Source organism: Paralichthys olivaceus, chromosome 1 (genome assembly GCF_024713975.1).
Source record: "Paralichthys olivaceus isolate ysfri-2021 chromosome 1, ASM2471397v2, whole genome shotgun sequence".
In the NCBI taxonomy this organism is placed as follows: Eukaryota; Metazoa; Chordata; class Actinopteri; order Pleuronectiformes; family Paralichthyidae; genus Paralichthys; species Paralichthys olivaceus.
In genome coordinates, this window is record NC_091093.1 from 1,956,962 (window position 1) to 1,977,719 (window position 20,758).

Genomic DNA, 20,758 nt, shown 5'->3' on the forward strand with positions numbered 1-20,758 from the left:
AGAAAATATGGTATTTATTAGAGAATAACATAAATTGTATACATATGTAACATACATCATTGTGAAGTGCAGTGTCTAACACCATATTGGTGTGTAGAGCTAGGTACACTGTAGCAGCCAATAATGTAATAACTGCTGATATTGTAATTACTGCCAATAACTTTTACATTACATTTCTAATAAAATAGAAGCGGATAACGTAGTAACTTACCAATAACGTACTAACATTTCTGAACCAATAACATAATAACATTTTGCCCATTGTATTGCCCATGTATGTAATAATATACTAATAACACTATATTTACGTTTGATTTATTAGCTGTAGTTGTCACACTTACATGACACTTACCCTTACTGTTGTGTGTCTCTCTCTCTTTTCTAGGCAATAAGACTATCAGAATATTTGTTTGTTTAACATGATGATTAAAATGATCTGTCAACTCCAGCCCCGAATGAAGTGGCACGTCACATGTTTTCAAACACAGACAATTATTCATATGTTCTAAGATATGAAATATATGCCTCTTTTAAGATGTTGTGTTCTCAAATAAAAAGACCACAATCTCCTTCCATACAAATGTTATCTTTCATGTAATATTTTTTTTAACCCTGCCGCCTCTCTGTCTTGCAGCAGGTTGCTTTAGAATGCATTAAATTTAATCATCCGTTTTGCAATACCCACAATTGACCACTAGATGGCGATTAATTGACAGGTTATCCAGCCATGTAACTGACATTACACTTTTTTCCATTGTCTGCAGACTTCCTTAACACGCATGTTGAAAGGTAATCAATGATTTTGCACTTAAATATTTTATCTAAGTGCCAAAGGATGTACAAATATTTGAAAACTTAATTACAGTTAACTGATTAGTAAGCTATCTGTAGGCTCATTATTAGCATTATTAGTTATTTGTGACAGTTTGATAGATAATACTAGTGAAATCATGCAAAACACCAACCTGGTCCTTCAGAGCTTTAAGTCTTAGTTCTTACAGACCAACTAATGAAAATCCAAATTAACCATTGTATAAAAGTGTTTATTTGTAATTTCTACACATTAAGAATGTTTATATAAGATATCTATGAATTGGCCTTTAATTGAAACCCTCTGTTGTACATAGGCTTATATTATATGTTAGGTCATGTAATATCCTTAGTTTAGAGTTTAAAGAAGGGACTAATGAAAATTAAAGGGTTTTAGAATATTTTTGGCACTTTCAATTTTGGGGGTAAAACTGAATACACATCAATTAAATACAAACTTGAATGTCTCTGATAAACTTTAGTACTCTTATTAGACAAGAGGGCATGCACCGCCTGTAGTTTATTAAGTCGAGGGGTTGACACTACAGCACTACAGTAGGGATGCAAAATAAAAAGATTCGACTTAGTCTTTTAACATCATTGCATGTATTTTACAGATCTGGAAAAATGAGAATAATGCAAAAAAATCTTTGTCCTCTCCTGTATCATTTGGGGATGTACAGGACATGGACAGGGAGCAATGTCAGATCAGACCTATAATGTGATACACAAGGCAAAATAATAAATAATAAAGACCCAAAGGAGGTTTTGAGTTGGATGTCTCCTTTTCAGGTGTATTATGGGAGAAAAGCCAATCGGTTAACCTGTTCCTCAGCTGAGGTTCATGAAGAAAATTGTCCACCAATACACAAAACCCTGCCCACCCAAAAGCACAGGCTTTTGTTTGAGGAGACGTTAGGAGAAGGGGCGAGAATGGAAACACAACGCTGCATACGGCAAATGACTTTGGAAAAGTCCCCCCTCCGCCAAAAAACAAATGCACCTGCTTCTTCCTTGCACAAGGAGAGATTGAAGTCTTTTGAATCATCAAACCTGAACATTCATTTATACCCGATGCCAGATGGCAGTTGCCAATTTGCTGCCATTGCAGACCGATTGGCCACCATTGGAGTTTTCTCTGGTTGACCCTGAACCTTGCCCTCTGTCTCAGCCCAGACCTGGGGTTCTGGTTAACCCTTTTGCTGACATGGTATAAGATGCTGACAATGAGCCTGGAGCTTAATAATCAAGAATTATTGAGTTAAGTCTCAATCAGGATATGTCAATGATACGAACATTCAACCGAGTGTCACTCTTATTCTGTGAATTATCATTTCATCCCCACCTTTACATAAGAGAGGCACTTGCTGAGAGTTTGAAACTGGACAAAGAGAATGACTTTTCCATTAGTGCAATGAAGCTCTACAAGGCTGCTGGACGCAGCAGTGGTCTCAGCACACATTTGAAAGAGTTGTTTAGTAAGGACACTCACGTAGCATTTGGACAGTACAAAGTTAAGGAAATCTACTGGAAGAAGTAAGGACTATTTTTTCTTCTTGTCAGCAGAAAATTTCATTTTGATTCTTTTTTTTATTTTATTTAGTTTTTTTATTTTTATAAATAAATGGAAGTTACTTTTCGTTGGAAAAAATAGGACAATAACCCACTCTTTATTCATCTCAAATATGTGTTACCCAAGTTATCTTTGTAGGTCATGTATACTTTATATTTATAGTTCAGAATTTTGAGGTTGAAAGTTGAGCACAAGGGATAATAATAGTGTCAGTTCAGTTATATAAGTTGATTAAGGAGAGGACTGTATAGCTGTAACAGTTTGCCTGAAAAAGTGTGTTAAAAGGTTTAATTAAAGATGGCATTTATTATTGAAAACAAAAGTGGTCTTTTTAATTGAGAATACAATAGTCTATGTGTTGGAACTTAAATGACTAAGTAGCAGAAGGCAGGGCTGGAGATAATTCTCATCATCAAGTTACACAAACAAATAAATAGTCTTAAAGCAGGTATTTGAAAGAGGAAATAGTAAGGCCGTCAGTAGTGTCATGGAAGTGTTATACTTTATAGCCAATAAATAAAACTTAAACTAAGTGATATAATATATTATTACATTATCAGCTCCAATTACTACACTTTTACAGGGTTTTTAAAAACCTAGTCACTAATGTAACAACTAGCAAATAATATAATAACGTATTACGTTATTGGTTCAGAAATGTTATTACACTATTGGCAGGTTATATTATCTGCTTGTATTACATTGAAAACTTGAAACATGATTATGTTACTGGCGGTTATTACATCATTGGCTGCTACATACACCTGAATTGAAAATGGATAAATGGAGACATGGTTGTGTGCCACAGATATGGGAAACAATAAAATGTCTGAAAATGGAAAGAAAATGAATGAAAATTGTCTTAAGGCTGATGTGTGGCCTACCAGAACCAGGATCCATGCTGGTCTGATTTCCAGTGATGTGGTGCCAGTAGGCGGATCGGGGCAGTATGGCAGTGGGGGTACAGGGGTAGGAGCCAGGCTCTGAACTCTTGGACATCAACTGGGAGTCATATACATACATCATCAGGTATTTTAAAAAGTACTTTCAAATATTATCAAGACAGTGTTAAAAGTAACAGTTCCTCATTTACAGATTCTTTTTACCTCTGAATACTGTGTATTAAACTGTAATGGTGCTCCTGAACAGTAAGATATGACATTTTTAATGTTTTGATTTTAAGACAGTTTTCTATATCTTCTATATCTATAGCTTTGTAATCCTTCGGATCATAGCGGCACTAACATTTAGCTCTGTTTTGTTCTTCACCATCTCCTGAGAAATTGTTTTAGCTGTTAAATCCTCCTTGTTCCCCAGCTAACTGTGAATGTTTTTAGAGGTGTATAATATCCACAGCATCATTGACTCTGTAGAGCCCCTTTCAAGTGACCCATATTAATATTAACAATTTTTAAATACAAAGTTATTGATGATTGCATCTTATACCTAAAACTTCAGTTTATATTGGACACATTTTGCCTCTACATGATGCATGATGATGGTTTCTGCACCGGACAGTGGGGATACATTTGAAACTTCAACTTGAAATCAGCCATGCTCTCACCCTGCTGTTCTTCTCCATCTCCAGCAGGACCTTCTTGTGCTGCTCAGCGATGGCCAGTGTTGAGGAGTGAACCCTCTGGTAGATTTGCTCTCCCTCTCTGGTCTGGAAGGTGTAGAGACCTTCACCACTGTCACACATCCTACACACAAAAAAGCACATCTGTATGAAGCTGGAGTATAGAACAAGCACAAGCTGCCACATTGCCCAGCACAGTATTAAAGAGGATTGTCTCGGCAGTGTGGAGAGCTGCAGTAAGGTGTACCTCACTGCCTTCACGGTTCCCTCAAACCTAATTGACACTAATAGAATCTGCTGAGTGTGGCATTTCAGGGAGTGGTTCATCAATTCATCTGAAAACTGTTTCATGGTCAATATTGTAGTGTCCAAAAACAACGTAAAAATGAATGTGAAACCGAGGCCTCACTGGATTTATGTGAGATGATTTACCACTGCATTTGCTGGTCAGTAAATTTAATCCAATCTAGAGTGTGGATGTGGGTAATTTCATCCTCAACACCATGAATAATTACAGCCACATACTTTCTTTGGTTGTCCTCTAATCTTCAAATAGATATTGTTTCCACATTTTGAACTTGTGTTTTAAAATGGATCAGGTCAACCATAATTTCACCACTTGTTTGTTCAACAACATGCAGACACCAACATACAGGTGTAATTGGGAACCTAGACAGAAGTGGAGCCTGCAGGAGAGCAACACCTCGTTGGATTAATGCAACGCTGAAGAACAATGAAAAATGACGATTCTTAGACAGCCTCTTTTTCTCTGATCCCCAAGTGAATTGATGTATGTTTAAACTTAACAGATATCATTGTTTCATGTCTGTGTGCTCAGATCTGACAACTCATTTACATCAACAATGTCAGCCATGAATGATTTAAAATATCTGTTTCTATTCGGTCTTAGATAATGCACATCACTGTGTTCATACTGTGGGCTTCATCACAAATCTTTGCATAATGAAATGCAAACTAGCTATAAACTAGCTGCAAATACATTGATTAGAAATTAGACTTGTGATGCAGTACAATACAGTCACAGCCAGAGGGCTCTCTTGCTATTTTGTCTTGCCTCTCATACACACACACACACACACACACACACACATCATAGCTCATCAGGTTTTATCAAAGAGGAGGAGATAAGGTCTGGCCTGACATTTATTCATCATTTCATCTTTTCAATCAATTTCTTCATGTGGCTCGGCCCAACACAACTAACCTTTGTGTGTGTGTGTGTGTGTGTGTGTGTGTGTGTGTGTGTGTGTGTTTGTGTGTGTGTGTGTGTGTGTGTGTATGTGTGTTTGTGTGTGTGTGCTATCTTTGAACTAAGAATTAGTTGCCTGATAAATGTGGTGATATGTTGTCCCTAGCTTGACAATGATTGTATGTGTGGTAACCTATGGTGTACAGTATGTAACCTGTATTTATCTGAGGACACTGAGTGAGCAAACATCTTCCCCCTTCTTCCGCCAGCCACTCCATTCCAGGTCTCACCGTCCGGCTTCGAAGGTGAAGCGGGTCGCGTCGCGTCCATAGCGCCGCAGGGAGCAGAGGGGCCAGGTGACTAGCTTTGTGCGAGGGTTGTGAATGTCCCACAGGTAAATGTTCTCATGGGTGATCTGCATCATGCACTCCCCATAGATGTCCAGGTTGGGACAGGGGAGAAGGAACACGTTGAAACGCTCTTAGGAGATACAGAGTGACAGGAACAATGTAAAGAACATTAATGCTTGAGTTGCTTCAAAAATCTAAAGTAAATGAAATGTATAAAGAGAACAACTTTCCTGCCTTCGTTGCACTACCTTTTATTGCTACTTGTCATAAATATATATCTTGGATTTGATAGGTGGAAACAAACTCCAAATGAATGATCATGTTAGCGTATGGATGTGTAAATAGGCAACTGTAAGTATAAGTGCTAATCATATTATTCACCGAGCAAACACCAAATACTTTCAATATGTGGGCCTAATTATTATGAATTCACAATGTGGATATGCAAGTCCTGAAGTTGCTGTCTTATTTGCTATTGTGTTAGCTTGCATGCAAGTTAAACCTTTTTAGAACTGTATATGGGCCTTTATGCCCTGTTTGGGAGGGCAGGAAATTCTGTGAAACTGAGTAGAAGAATGATATACACACAGTCTGAGTGACCAGGTGTTGAACCACAGACTCTCTACTCAGAGCAAAAAGTCAGAGTCTACTACTTCACTCAATAGTAACATCTGAAATTCAGTATTTCAACAGTACATCGAAAAATTGTCTAAAAAGAAACAAATTCAGCATTCAGACTTCTGTGGCTCATGGGGGTTCATAGGATATGTTGTGTGTCTGTGTGTGTTTGTGTGTGATTGAGAATGAGAATTACCCGTGTGTTCACATTGCACACCAGCAGCCAGCAGGTCAGGCTCTCCCATACTGATGTCACTGAGCCGCATGCCAAGACACTCAATTGACAGCGTCTTGAACCAATCTTCTGCCTCCAGCTCTGTACACACACACACACACACACACACAGACAGAGATAGATAGAGGGTAGATTGGCTTACTGTGCTCCTAAAGTCAACATGCAGGTCTGACATCATCACATAGCAAGAGATACAGCAAAGAAATAATATGCCAATAAATAAATGCTGAAGTCTGTTAATGGATAGATTACACAACCAAGATCCAACAGTAAGCTTTAGGAGTTGATAAGTTGGACTAATTCACTTTGTATCTTAGCTGTTTTCCTGCTATCAGTCTCTATGCAATTGTCTATATATCCTGACCCCAGATCTGTACTGGAGCCCAGTGAGGAATTGCTTCACATCATTGTAAATATATACATATCGGTGTATGTCATACAACTTGAAAAACTGTACATATATGCTAAAGATATATCTTGCAACAAAGTTTTATTTTTACAGTTTGTTTACCAGAGTTTATTTATCAAGTGTAGCTTAAATATCCTGCCAGTACATTTCACCAAAAAAGGGACCTTATCAAAACCTATGATGTTTTGTGTAGTGTTCAGAACATTTTTAGACAATTAATGATCATGGATCTTTTTCCAACTTTCAAATATCAAAATCTTATTAGCCTCTGGTCTTGCATCAGTCAGATAAAACTCAGTCAGTAAATAGTCAACTCTCCCTCTGCACCAGCAGAAAGTATCAGCATTCAAACTTATGTTCTTTATTCGTGTGAAATTAAGCTTTAACTGTTTTGTGACAAATTGGGAAAACTGGGAAAGTGCTCTGAAACTGAGTGTGTGTGTGTTCATTACCTGATTCACAAGTGAAGGTACGTGAGGTGTCGTCTGTAAACACAATAGCCACGGCCTGTCGCTTGGTATCCCGAGGCAACCGTGTGATATTCTTGACATTACTAATTTCTGTCACCTAGGCAACAGATTGAGGATAAAACAGTTAAGAAGGCAGAGTTCAGGGCCGATTAACGTACCTGTTTCATTGCAGTGATGATTGATATCTCAGTGAAATACATTTGATGTCTTATGTGTTATATCCTTGGGCTGGTCGCACAGTCACATGACATAAGGTCTAGTTGTTAAAATAAAATGTTTCCACAGATTCATGTGTCAGAGCTGGTTCAGGAAACACAAAAGTTACAAGTCATCTCTGTTGTTACGTGTTGTGCTGTTTGCCTTCTCTAGCCACAACAGTATGTTTAGAGTGTTGAAGTGTTGACTTGTACACTTACTAAAAATACACACATTATCATATCCTCATCAGTAAATCAGTTTGATTAAAGTGGCAGGTATGGTTGGGTACTAAAGTTGGTACTGTGAAGCATTCCAATCGAATCAAATTGGTTCTACAAAATACAGATTCAGCTTAAATCAAACATCCAGTGAGGCCTCAGTTTCAAATATACTGTAGGAGCAGCATTTAAATGTGTTTGTATCCACATTATTTATACTAAGCATGCACCCTCCTGTCTCCTCAGGTGGAGAGAAAAAACAAGAATAACAGAAAAGGCAATTGTTACAGCTACAGAGAGAGGAGAGCATTGAAAAAGTTACTGTAATGTAGGGAGGGATTTTGAAAGTAAAAGTCTTCATTTTATTTACAGTCAATATTGGGTGATTTAAGAGCGTGCACTTTCAAGGTTTCAATAAACTTTCAATAGACTCGCTTGTGACTAACAAGTCTCCAGCTGTCAAATCTGAAATGATACAAGTAAGACGATTTTCATCACATTTGCTCTGACTTAATCTGAGTTACTAAGAGTAAACTGGTTTACCAATGAACACAATAGTTTTTTAAAATCAAAACCTTGTGTGAAATATCTTACAGCAGGTTTTGTCACTGCGCTGTGTGCTGTGAACGTACAGAAAAGAAGCCACAAACAAATCCCCTGCTGCATTTAAAGAGGCTAAATGATGAAGTGTGAAAGTAAAGACAGAAGGTTGGATGAAAGAGGTGATAATGATGAAGACTGAGCAGCTCACCTTGGGACAGGCTCTGATGTAGGCAGACTTTTCATCAGGGTATTTCTCCAAGCGACGGGGTCCTTTACTGGATGACTTCTTAAACACCAGCCAGCAACGCCGATAGATCTAAAACACACAGACAAACACACCTTTGATCTGCTGTCTGAAACAATTATTAATAAATTACTCTTTTTTTATTTTTCACCAGTTCAAGTTCGTGTTTTTTTTCATTGGAAAAGTACACATTTCGAAATGTATGGACCACTGTAAAACACTGTTAAAGGTACAGTATGTAGAATTTAGTGATATAGTGTTGAAATTGCATGTTGCAGCTGAACACCCCTCACCTCACCCTCTCCTTCCAAAAAGAACCTGTGGTAGCCTTTAATTGTCATAAAAACTCAAAAGGTGTTTAGTTTGTCCAGTCTGGACTAATGTAAAAAACATGGCGGCCTCCGTAGAGAGGGTCCCCTCGATGTAAATATAAAGTATTTAAATATAAAGGACATTTTCTGGGGTGAAGAAAACTACAATTCATACAATTTAGATGAAATGAACTAGTGAAAACATCATGAGAATTATTCTTCATTAAATAGATCCCTTCACCTAAATCTTACACACTGGACCTTTAAGCAATTTTAGTTGAATTAAGACACAAATGTGTGAAATAACTAGACAGTATTCAAAATGCCTGAGCATTTATTGAAGTCTGCAGAGCAGAACGATAAGGTTACACTTACACTATGCCTGTCCTAATAAGATAATTTCAGTGTTATCTTTGAAGCTGTGAGAAGAGAGCAATTAGCATTTTCTGTCTTCCCCGTCCCTCCCACCCCCTCATCTGTCTCCTGTCTTTAACTTCACTAAGCACTCCTCAGCTAGTATGTTTGCTGAGAGCAGATTTCTTCAAACAGGGTGTTGAAGAGATGTAAGGGAAGAACAGATGAAGAGGAGGGAAAGGGATGATGGGAAGGATGAGCTAAGCAAGAAACCCAGCAAACATTTCAACATGGAAGGAAAGATAGAAACAACATTTAAACCTGGACCTAACATGAACGCTGAACAAGTTCAGTTGAGATCAAGTTGCAACATCGATATTGTCTCAATTATGAATATCAGATGATAATTCTATTGCTTAATATGCAAATATAATTTTAAATTTGTAAATTAAAATACACTATTACACTGTTACAGTTTGAATACATTTATTTAACATTTTCATTTTTTGTAAGTCTGTTTTTTTTGTGGTTCGGGTTTAACCTAAACATCATTTCAACTTGGGAATGATTGTGTCGAAGATCTGCTTCTAAACTAAGGCTTCCATAAGCTGATCACTGTGCATGAAATCAGTTTTCTTTTTTTGGCAAATATCCAGGCAGTCCTGTTTCCTGCTCAGATCTCTAGTTTAGTTTAATTATGAATGACACTGGCTCTCAAGTCATGTATTGTCCTAACTACATATCACCGAGTCTTGTGCCCTATTGATGCAGATTCAGGATTCGAGGTTACGGCCGCATTGTGGATCGTGATCAAGGTGGCAGCTGATCATTGATTATGAACTAGATAGCTTAGATATACAATATGCCTACTCACATATACTACTATCTTTGGCAATATCCTAACAACTGTCATTACTGCTCCCCTCATCTCTGTCAGACTTTTTCTTTTGTATGGATACATTGAACATCGATACATTTATAGATGGATCAATTTATGTTGGACACTGTCACATGTGGGTGTTTGTACACTTTTGGAAAAATAATAAATGGTCTGTATGTATATAGTGTTTTTCTAGTCTTGATGACCATTCAAAACACTTTACAGTTTTTACATTCACCTATTCACACATACACATTCAAACAGTGCATATGTGTGCAGCACTTTTCTCTATGAGAAGGGGCAATTTGGGGTCATTCAGCAAGGGGAATGGGGAAGACCAGGATCGAACCACCGAGCTTCTGATCAAACGCCTGAGCCACAGCTGTGTAAGGTTATGTTGAGAGATAATGGGAAATATATTAAATATTTTCCCTGACAAATGTATGATTAATTTACCGTTTGTGCAATATTACAATAAGATGAAAGGAATGTAGAAGTAGAGAGAGTTCAGGTATCTTTATTTAATATCTGACAGGTGACCAGTTAAATAAATCATATATCAAACGTATGGCCACACACATAAACAATGATGAAGCAAATTCAGTATTCTTTATGAAAAACATTGACTTAAAATTGGTGCAAAAAACTGATTTTGGTTGCTCAACGACAATCATTTCAGATAAATCAGATGACTACCAAGTTTAAAAAAAGCTCTGCACACAACATCCAGCACACGAACTAATTGTTTTAGGAGGACTCGAAAGGAATAATCCTGTAGTAGCTCTGAAGCATTAACATAAGAGAAGCAACAGCCCATTGTGAACAGACAGGGGTTGAACAGGCACTGCACAAGTTTATATAATAATTATGAATAAAAATAAGGAGTTTAGCAAGGGACCAGAGTCAATGATATTCAGGAATAATATGTTTACTGTTTGGATCAAGGAAACAAAAGAATTAAGGTCAAGGTTAAAGATGCTAGCTTTAATTAAATCCTAAATGAACAAAATGCGTCTGAAGTCATTTTGAATTTGTATCTGTATTAAACCAGACAAGGACATAACCTTAAAGGGATAGTTCAACGAAAAATGAAGATTCACTCATAATCTTCTCACCACTATGTCGCTGGAGGGGTGGGTGAAGTGTTTAAGTCCACAAAACACTTTAGGAGTTTCAGTCGTAAAAAGTGTTGCAGCCAAATCCAAAACAACTGAAGTAACTAGTGATACATTTTTCAAATGAAATAAAACAACAGAAAAAAAAACTAACATGCCTCCATAGTGCTCCTGCGGTGTCATCCAAGTGTCTGGAAGCCCAGGCATTCATATTCAATTTGAAACAGCGTCATTCACACCATGGTTTTATGCTAAATGCCCTCCGATATCCTCCTTCGAGCCACGTTCACATGCACACACTGGAAACGCACACAGTCTGCACACAAGCTCTCACCAAAGGACACGCACGGGGTGGGCATTAGCATTAGCATCGCCACTTCCGGCAGCAGCCTTTCAGGCTTAACTGAATTGGTGTAAATGATGCAGTTTCAAGTCGGATATGAATGTCAGGCCTTATGGACACTAGGATGACACCACATGAGTATGGAGACATGTTATGTTTATTTTTCTGTTGTTTAATTATTTTTGGAGAACCGATCACCATTACTTCAATTGCATTGGATTTATAATGAATTATAATTTAGAGGTTTTTTTTCTTTTCTTGATGAGACACATGGACTTTCTGGACATGACTTCTATGAAAGGCCTGGATCATAAATTAGTTCCACCGTTTGCTTTCATAAAAGCCTAATTTCATTGAGGCCTTGATAAAACAAGTTGGAAACCATCCACTGAGATTCTGCTCCATGTTGACATGACTGTATCACATCATCTCTGTGATTTTTCAGCTGCACATTCATGTTCTACCACATCGCACAGGTTCTACTGGATTCACATCTACTGACTGAGGAGGTCACTGAACTCACTGTCATGGTCACGAAACCAGTCTGAGATGACTTTTGGAAAGCACACAATTAGCAACTATACACAGGCTGTGCTAAACCATGATTTAATGATATTATGGTCCAAAGTGACACCATCATACCACCACCAGCAGGGTTTACACAAGGCTACAGTCTATGCTGTTGAGTCCAGATTGTGACTATATGGAACTCCTGACTTGTATTTGCAGAATTGTATTCAATGTATAGCTGGCACATGATTGGAACTTTGGAAAGGAGCACTACTAAGCAGGTGTTTGTGTTTGCTCATAAAACTTATTTTCATATTTGATATTATGTCATTATGTCTTTGGATTTCCAGCATTATGAGATAGCTAAATTATTAGCCTCTGTGGCCTCTAGACACAGTGTCCATGTTGCTGTTACCCAGTGATGGCATTCTAATGACTTAACCACCAGAATGCCAAGCATACTGTGTGTATTATGTCCAACATCGTAACCACAAGCTCATAATACCATTTGAAGGCAGCTTAATTCCCAGTTCAAGTCAACCAACACTGAGCAATAACTATATTGTTGTTTGACCTTGATTTTAAAGACATCGTTTACTCTACCAATCTTAAATCCAAAGCATTACTGCATTGAGAGATGGATTTAATGAAAAAAACGACAACAGGCTATTTACATACAGGCTGTGTGGAGGGAAGAAGAAACAGAATAGAACAGACAGCAACAGGGACAAATAATGAAGCTACAAGGAAGACGAAAAAAATGGATGACAGCGAGGAAGACAAGGATCAAAGGAACATCAATCAGCCCCGTATTTTCACTTTATAACACAAGGTGCTTATCAATAGGAGATTAAAGCATAAGGCATATAAAACGTGAAAAAATATAATAAATAATTAATGGTACACTACTTGGTATCTTGCCTGGGGACATGCTGACAGAGGGACCTATGTTAGCCACAGCACCTGCAGCTGAAACCTTGCTGATGAAAATGTACCTGTGACTGATACTGGAATAAAACTCTCCCTGTCTGCCAGTTAAAATGAGGCTTTATGTCACACAAATATAACACAAGATTTTGCTCTGCACTTAAATAAGAGTTAGTGTGTAACTACAGTTTTATTTATTCTATTTGATGCCAGCTGTTATAGCCAAGTATTAGCACCACTGAAACGACCCAGTGTAGGCAGTATGTGTCAGGTCACATGACACAAGATGACCCAAAAATACATTTTTATATATGTAACCATTACAAAGCTGCAACAGCTATAAAATGGCTTGATTTACACCATAACATGAGGTGTGTCTGCATTGCACAAGCAAAGTAGAGAGGAGAGCACTTTTATTTTATGGCTACGAGAACAACTTCAATAAAAGCAATGGCTTTAAAACATATATGAAAATATATGTGCATGAAATGCGAACCAATGCAATTTCTCATCTGGCGCTCAAAGACAACTGCTTGCTTTTACATTTATCAGTGGGGGCCCTCCCTGCTGACCACTGACAACTGCAGAGTGTCACTCACTTCTGAAAACGGACCATCATCTGGTGCATCTTGACAGTAGTTTTTGAAACAGACAAAATAATTTGCTCCTCATCAGCACTGTGCCTGCCAGTCATATAGACCAGGGTTCAATCCCCACACAATGACACAAGCTGCGCAACAAATGTGACCTCAGCTTATCAGATTAGATTAATCTTTTCTCAGCAGGACAATCAGCTTAGAGCACATCAGATCGATGGATGTGCTTTTGAAGAGCCTCTTGGAATGCTGTGTTCCTTGATTCCCAATTTCCAGGCATCGTTAACCTTTGGGCAGGCACTGTCCAACACCTCCACACTAATGGCAGCATATGATTCCTTTCTGCAACAGTGGCTCTGTATTAGTCCAGCAGCTATTTTGGGCAATGACTTTGGCGAGTCTGCTTGTCTCATGAGGCAAGGTCAACGCTAACAGCTACCAAGATAATGTTTTTAAGTGATCATCTGGGTTGTTCTCTCGTCAAAGTAGAGGTGTAAACACAAGCAAAAGTCATTTCAGTGTGTCCCATAATTTTCCTTCATGTGTGGGTGTAACAATGGCTTGTTGACAGAAGCATCATCAGTCTGCACAGGACAATAAAGAAAGTGCTGATCACTGAGAGATGTTATGCTGTACAGCCATATTATGGGGACTTGCCCTTTTTTTGAAGGAAGACAATTTTACACTGAAGACATGTATTAAAGTTCGAGTTAGGTTCATTTCAGGTTAAAGTTAGGGTTAGGTTAGAGGAAATGGATGGGAGTAAATGTAATGTCCTCTGAAGTCATGAAAACATGTTTGTGTGTGTACAGGGGCTCTCAGAAATGCACGTTGCACATGGATTGCACATGCACTAAAAAACTAAGCTGGATGCATGTTCACTGTATGTATTTAATTTTTATTCTCATGAAGTGGTCACACACAACGCATGACTTTTTCATATTGTTAAATCCAATACAAATGGGGTACATTTCCACAATTAGATGAAGACCACCCGCTTGTTTGAGTATTATGTTTTTCAAAGTTTGAAAGCATTATTTTACACATCAGCAGATTTTTTTTTGAGTCACTTGATGGTGTTGTTTTCAACATGTCAACATGGGCATACCTGTAGGTCAGCATGCATGTGTGAATGTGGAATACACCCTAAAACAAACTTGAATTCTAATAATAATGCAGCATAACAGTCGACATTAATTAATTTCCATACAGATAGAAGTTCAACTTCACAGATGTAATAATGTTTACTTTTCAAATGCTTCCTGTACAAATGTCTATTTGTGACATTCTTTGTATTCATTTCCATGCATTTTCTTTTTCTTTTCATTCTCAGTTTTATGGTGCAAGAGCATCACATTCACACAAATGAACATCATGCTAACATCAGTTGCTTCATGGAAATGTCAGAGTTCTAGTCGACCTATTTAATGAACATATGTCTCTTTAGGTAACTTTTGGAACATGTTAGAAATTGCGCACACATCTGTTCTCCCCCTTTGCTGTTGTAACCCAGCAAATTTCTGTATTTTAAGACGAATAAAGAAGTGTAATTTAATTCACTAACGCAAGGTACGTTTGCATTTACAAATGTAACATTTGCATTCTTTATGAGACGGTTAAGGGCACCAGGTCCACATTTGTGCCTGCACTTCTATGACTTCATGCCATAAGGTGGGGGACGCAGCTAAAACGAAGAGCATCCAGCTGCTTAGGGAGGCTTGTTATCAATGTGACCACCAGGAGGTGGAAAAATTGGCTGAAAGGGAAAGATTTACAGATGCTATCACTTTGGCTCTCTGGTTTATTGGGAGATGTTGCAGTTGACATTTTCCCCACTCCCACACCCCATTTGATAAGAAATGACAAGCCCAAAATAATTGGTATAACACATTAAAAAAAGTTCAGTTGTAGTAGTAAAACAAAACCCCAGAATTATATTGTTTGTCATTACTCTAAAAAAATCCTTTGTCAATCTTTTAGAGGCTCTCTTAAATTTACTACTACTGTAAATCAAGTCAGGAGATTTTCATATCAGCAATGGCAGCTGCATTCCAATGAAGCCAAACTACTGCTTCATGCTACGAATCACGACATATGGCACAGGAGGAAGATGGGTTACCGGAGCAAATGGAAAAAGGCAAAGAGGCAGAGACAGATGACACAGAAAGAATGCAGAGGAAGGACACAGATAATGAGGCAGAGAAGGAAGAATGAGAGGTGAAGACTCAGTGCTCTGGGCAAAAACCACACAGGAAGACAGAAAAGACACCAAGCAATTAAATGACAGGGGTAGTGTGTGTGAGAGTGGGGACTAAATAGGGTAGAAGAGCTGAGCAGTTAGTGTGCAAAGACAGAGGGAGACAATCAAACACACACAGAGAAAAGCTTTAAAGAGCAAATTTGCTTTTGTCCATGTTATTTAGTTAATGCTTACTGAGGAACAACAAGACAATAATGGACAAAAGCAGGCAGATCCTCCATCCCTCAACTTCAGAAAGCAAAGCCCTGCCCTCACAAGACCTCGGCTGGGAAATAATCAGCACTGACCCTGCCGTCCAACCATCTCTATATCAAAGTCCTGCTTCTTTTATACACAGCAAAAGGATCCAGCACACCCAGTACTGTTTCAGGATCCAGCTATTGCACCATGGTGCATCAAACCAGAGCTGGGAAGACACTCTTTCCATTTTTTTCTTTCTTTCATGTTTCACACAGGGACCCCATGGTGAGAAAATGACAATTAAAGTTTCCCATTTATAACAAGTGTCATAAACAAGTAATCTGTTATGACCCAGATTGTTAATACAATTACTAGCATTTTCTCATTATCTCTGAACTCACTACAAGTATCAGACAAATCAAAATTCGGACTTGATAATGGCACTACTTGAGATTTCATTTATTTTGTTGTTGGACAGCTTAATGTAGATTGATATATTGCTTTTACTTGAATGGAATAAGCTCTTGCACAAATTTTATTTTGGAGAGATTTTTTAAGCAACTGTAAAAGGCTGATTGGCAGTTCAGACTGGACTGTCGATGCAGTCACATCTCTTTGGTCAAAAGCATTTTTCAAATTATTTTGGTGAATTTTACTGCCCCCACTGACATCACAGAGATAAACAGGAGTCTGATCGAAATCACTTTTGCAAAATATTGAGCATGTTATTATTTTGATGAAGTTTGTTAGAGGCTTTGGTCGCATGAAAATATACACATGTAGATGATCATATGATCAATGTATGTAGTTGCAGTGTCACACCAGTCATCTCACCCAGCTTGTGGAAGCTTATTTAAGAAAACTCCCAGTGCCAAGTCAGGACTGTTTTTTGTGATGCATGTGATAAAACATCAATGGAGAGACAACACAATCATTACATGAACGCACACTCACCCCCAGTTTGCGGCTGCGCATGCGCACGTAGCCTTGCTTGACAATGTCGTTGAAGTTGGAAGCCATCTTCGGAGGGTGGGTAACCAGCTGGATGTCGCTGTGGAGACCATCCAGATGTTTCTTTCCTCCCTCAACCAGACTCTTGCTTTTCCTTTCTACCCTTCCGAAGCTTCCAGCTTCTTTTTCCTTTATGACTTCCTTCCTCTCACTTTCAATCTGTCTACTTGATATGGTTTCCCTCCTTAGAAGTTTTTCTGTTTCTATTTCTCCTCTTTCATAAAGCTCCTCACATTTCCCTCCCTCCTCTTACTGATCCTTCTGTTTCCATTTGTTGTCCTCGGTTACACTATTGAGTCTCCTCCTTTCTCACTCCTTTTGTGTTTATCCTTCAATGCATCCTCCTTTTAGATATTCTTCATCAGACGGGTCTTCCCTCATCTTCCTGGTCGGTATTTCTAGGGAGCGGACAATGATATACATATTTCTGTTATTGAGAACCAAGAAGCACAACAGTATCATCCATTATTCATATATATGAATATATGTGAATATATGTGTGTGTGTGTGTCTGCCCGCCCACCCTTCTATTAGAAAGTACTGCATCCAGGAAAAAGGTATGAGGTATGAGGTTTAGCCAGTGATAACTCTGATTACCCATCATGCCAAGCTGTTTATTACCAGCTTTCTCCTAATTAAATTTCCATTTCAAACCCACTGATCTCTTTATCCTTTACTTTCAACATGCTATGTTGCAGTGCTGCTGGAGATACAGGGTTGCAGACAGTTGTATTGGCGATCCTCATTCGTTCTCATTTGCTAAAGCTGCATGTACCACTTTTATAATGCCAACATTCAAACAGCTCTGTTTAATGTAAATGTCACTCAGAAACCGATGTAGCCTTTTAGATAGACATGCTGCACTCTTAGAATGGCTCTCTGAATTACTGTCCATATTGCTGATGTAGCTTTTAAAAAAAGGTCAACTGTTTTTGCATACAAAGCTTTTGGGGGGGGCGTAATATTACTTATGTAAATCACAGCACTAAGAATAAAGTGTGTTGTTTGCTGCACATGATGTTAAGTCCCTTAAGGGCAGTTTGTAGTTAGTAATTTGAAAAACGACTAAATTACAGGTGACTTACAGGTTATTATAAGCTGTTTAAGGGCACAGTCAGCGAATGCAGGTGAATATTGTGGGTCAAAGTTCACCAAAGTTAAACTCCTCATGAAGCCAAACTGGAGATTTGCTTTGCCAGTGGAAGCGAACGTTTTATTCCCTTCCTTGCTCGCACAGCTGGGAAGTGAAAAGGAGGCGAAAGTTCGCTACTGTTACATTCACCAACGGCTGTTTGTCTCTGCCTAATGTTTGCACACATAATGCTGTAAACAAAACCAGTAAAGTTGTGAGCTGTAAAATCAAACCAACAAGCTGAGAGATGCTAAAACACTCAATAGGTTTAGAATATGGAGTAAGTGATAATACCCCATGTAAAAGGTAAATGGACTGCTTTTAATTCAAACCACTTTACAGTGCAAGTCATATTCACCCATTCAAACACACACTATGATACATAACACTTTTTATCATTCACACTCAGCCAGCACATCAATTTAGATTCCAGTGCCCAAGGACATTTTAGCATGCTGCCTTCATCACTAAGACCCTTTCACACACTTAAAGTGATTCCACAGAAACAGCCAGCTTGCATATTTCTTTGATTTTGGGAGAAACAATGTCATTTATCTGCACCTAGCAACAGATAGTGCAGCCTCTGCGTCACATGAATACTTCAATGCCTCTGAACTGTGTGCATTCAGGCCGACCAGTCAAGTTGCAGTTTACATCCATATCTGTCCATTCTTTGGATTTGTCATTAAGGCATATGGAGGTAATAAATTAATTTGACTTTGTTAAGCTTTGTTCTCCTAGTTGAACTCTATTGTATTAGTGTGTAAGTTCATAGAGGGAAAAAACATCACAACAAGAAAAAACGAGGCCAGAGACCCAATAACAAGCACAAAATGTAGCATGTGTTCAATAATTTAGTATGGACTGCGAAGGATGTGTTAAAAAATTAAATGGTGCTTGACAGGAATGAGGTTCATCACCCCTGACCTACATGTGTGGAAAGAGAGGGCTCAGGTACACAGTTGGCAATGCAAATCATCCATATACACTCAAAGGCTGTAATAAGTTATTCTATGACATGATTGTCTCTTTCATGTGGTGAAGAACTCCGATGAGAAATTAAACTCTGAATATTTGTACACTTGTGTATTTCCTTTGAAAAAACCTCATGGAGGAACAAACTCAAAATCAAATCATTGCTTCGATTATGGCCAGAATTGTATTCAACACCAATAAATCACATATTCAAAACAAACTCACATCAAGCACAGCTGCAGTGTGTGTGTGTGTGTGTGTGTGTGTGTGTGTGTCCGAGTGGGAGCGTCTAGGGCAGACATGTCCCAGAGGGCTCAATGGTAAATCTCCCTGACAACAGTGGAATGGAGACATTAAACTTTAAAAAGGGGATCATTAATACACGTACACACACGCACACAATAACCCACAACGGATGTGTACAGGATCCTCTTTGTTTAATGTGTGTTCATGAATTATATGAAGAATAAGTCATTACCACAATCACCAGCTATGCAGTTCCCCTCAGCTATGCACAGCATTCTAACATATGTAAGTGAATTGTTCTGGGTTAGTCATACTGCAACATGCAGCTGTGACAAACCCACTGCATACTACTATGGAAGTTTTCTGGAAGCTGGTGAAAGGAGAACTCAGGCAGCTTTTTTATCTTATGCAGCAGATATGAATGTAGACTTGATGCATCAAGGAGACCAGAAGGTGCAACAATATACAAACACTAACAGAGCAACATGAGCAATTGTCACCCTCAAGTCTGAAGATGTCTCCCACAGCTTCCTCATATATCTCCCTCTACTTGCATCACCCATTCTAACAGCACATCCATGAATGGCTAGAATTGCTGTCACTCTCTATGTTACATGAGGTGTTTGCATCCTATTGGATACTGGTGTAATACGCAAAACAGCTGAAGATGGTGAAAGATGAAGTTGGTGCCTCTCTGTCTGCGGCATCTAAGTTAGATATGAAAGTCGCTGGGTGTAGACACTACAATGCACTGTTGGTTGGTCCTTTACCTATAACCTGACATTTGTGTACTGCTCAGAGAGAGAGAAGAGAGTATCTTTGGAGTTAGCCAGGCACTCGTCTCTTAATGGTGTACAGATATAATGTAATATACATTATATGCACATAATATGATATATAGTGGATATACCAAAATTCCTCAACACTACCCACTCAGCATCAGATAGCAGTAGACTAAATCAGCAGGGTGCTGATGGACAGTGCAGCAGTTCGAGTCTGAGTTAGAAGGAGAATGAATAATGAACATAAATTCACCTGATGACCAGAAACATGACTCCATGCAGTGTTGTGGTTACAGCTATGCTGCCCCAAGTGAGGAATCAACATGGACACTGATTTTTTCCCCCTTAATACATCTGATAGAATGGATGATCTTTAAAGTCCTGAATCCTAAAGGTTCTACTTGTTATTATTTTCTATTCGTCCAGGGTGACTAGTTAAAGACAATGATATGGTGTCCACAGAGGTTCAGTCAGCCGCCAGTCTTTTACTTATCTCTTTGAACCAAAAAACACACACCAGATAAAAAGCACTTTTTATCTGGTGTTTTCTGTTTAACAATCCTTACTTGAGTGAAGAGTTAAAGTACTCATACAGGTTGTAAGAGAGCTTCCTAACCATGCATGGCCCAAGTCTGGTAAATTGGTTGGCATGTTTTCTGGCATGTTTGATGATAACAAC

At 38.5% G+C, this 20,758-nt stretch overlaps 1 protein-coding gene across 2 annotated transcripts in view; it reads right to left on the reverse strand.

The window, feature by feature from the left end:
- The window catches only part of dok4 (docking protein 4), a 50,565-nt gene that overhangs the window by 4,537 nt on the left and 25,270 nt on the right, over positions 1 to 20,758 (reverse strand). Inside the window, exons 2-8 of one of the 2 annotated variants that reach the window (XM_069524729.1) lie at positions 16,888 to 17,342; positions 8,422 to 8,529; positions 7,237 to 7,351; positions 6,337 to 6,456; positions 5,463 to 5,652; positions 3,948 to 4,086; positions 3,268 to 3,385 (exon numbers count right to left, since the gene is read on the reverse strand). In XM_069524729.1, coding sequence (XP_069380830.1) covers positions 3,268 to 3,385; positions 3,948 to 4,086; positions 5,463 to 5,652; positions 6,337 to 6,456; positions 7,237 to 7,351; positions 8,422 to 8,529; positions 16,888 to 16,953 — 856 coding nt within the window. In that variant the 5' untranslated portion in view covers positions 16,954 to 17,342. The remainder of the gene's footprint in view (positions 1 to 3,267; positions 3,386 to 3,947; positions 4,087 to 5,462; positions 5,653 to 6,336; positions 6,457 to 7,236; positions 7,352 to 8,421; positions 8,530 to 16,887; positions 17,343 to 20,758) is intronic. The other variant, XM_069524678.1, reaches the window with a different exon arrangement.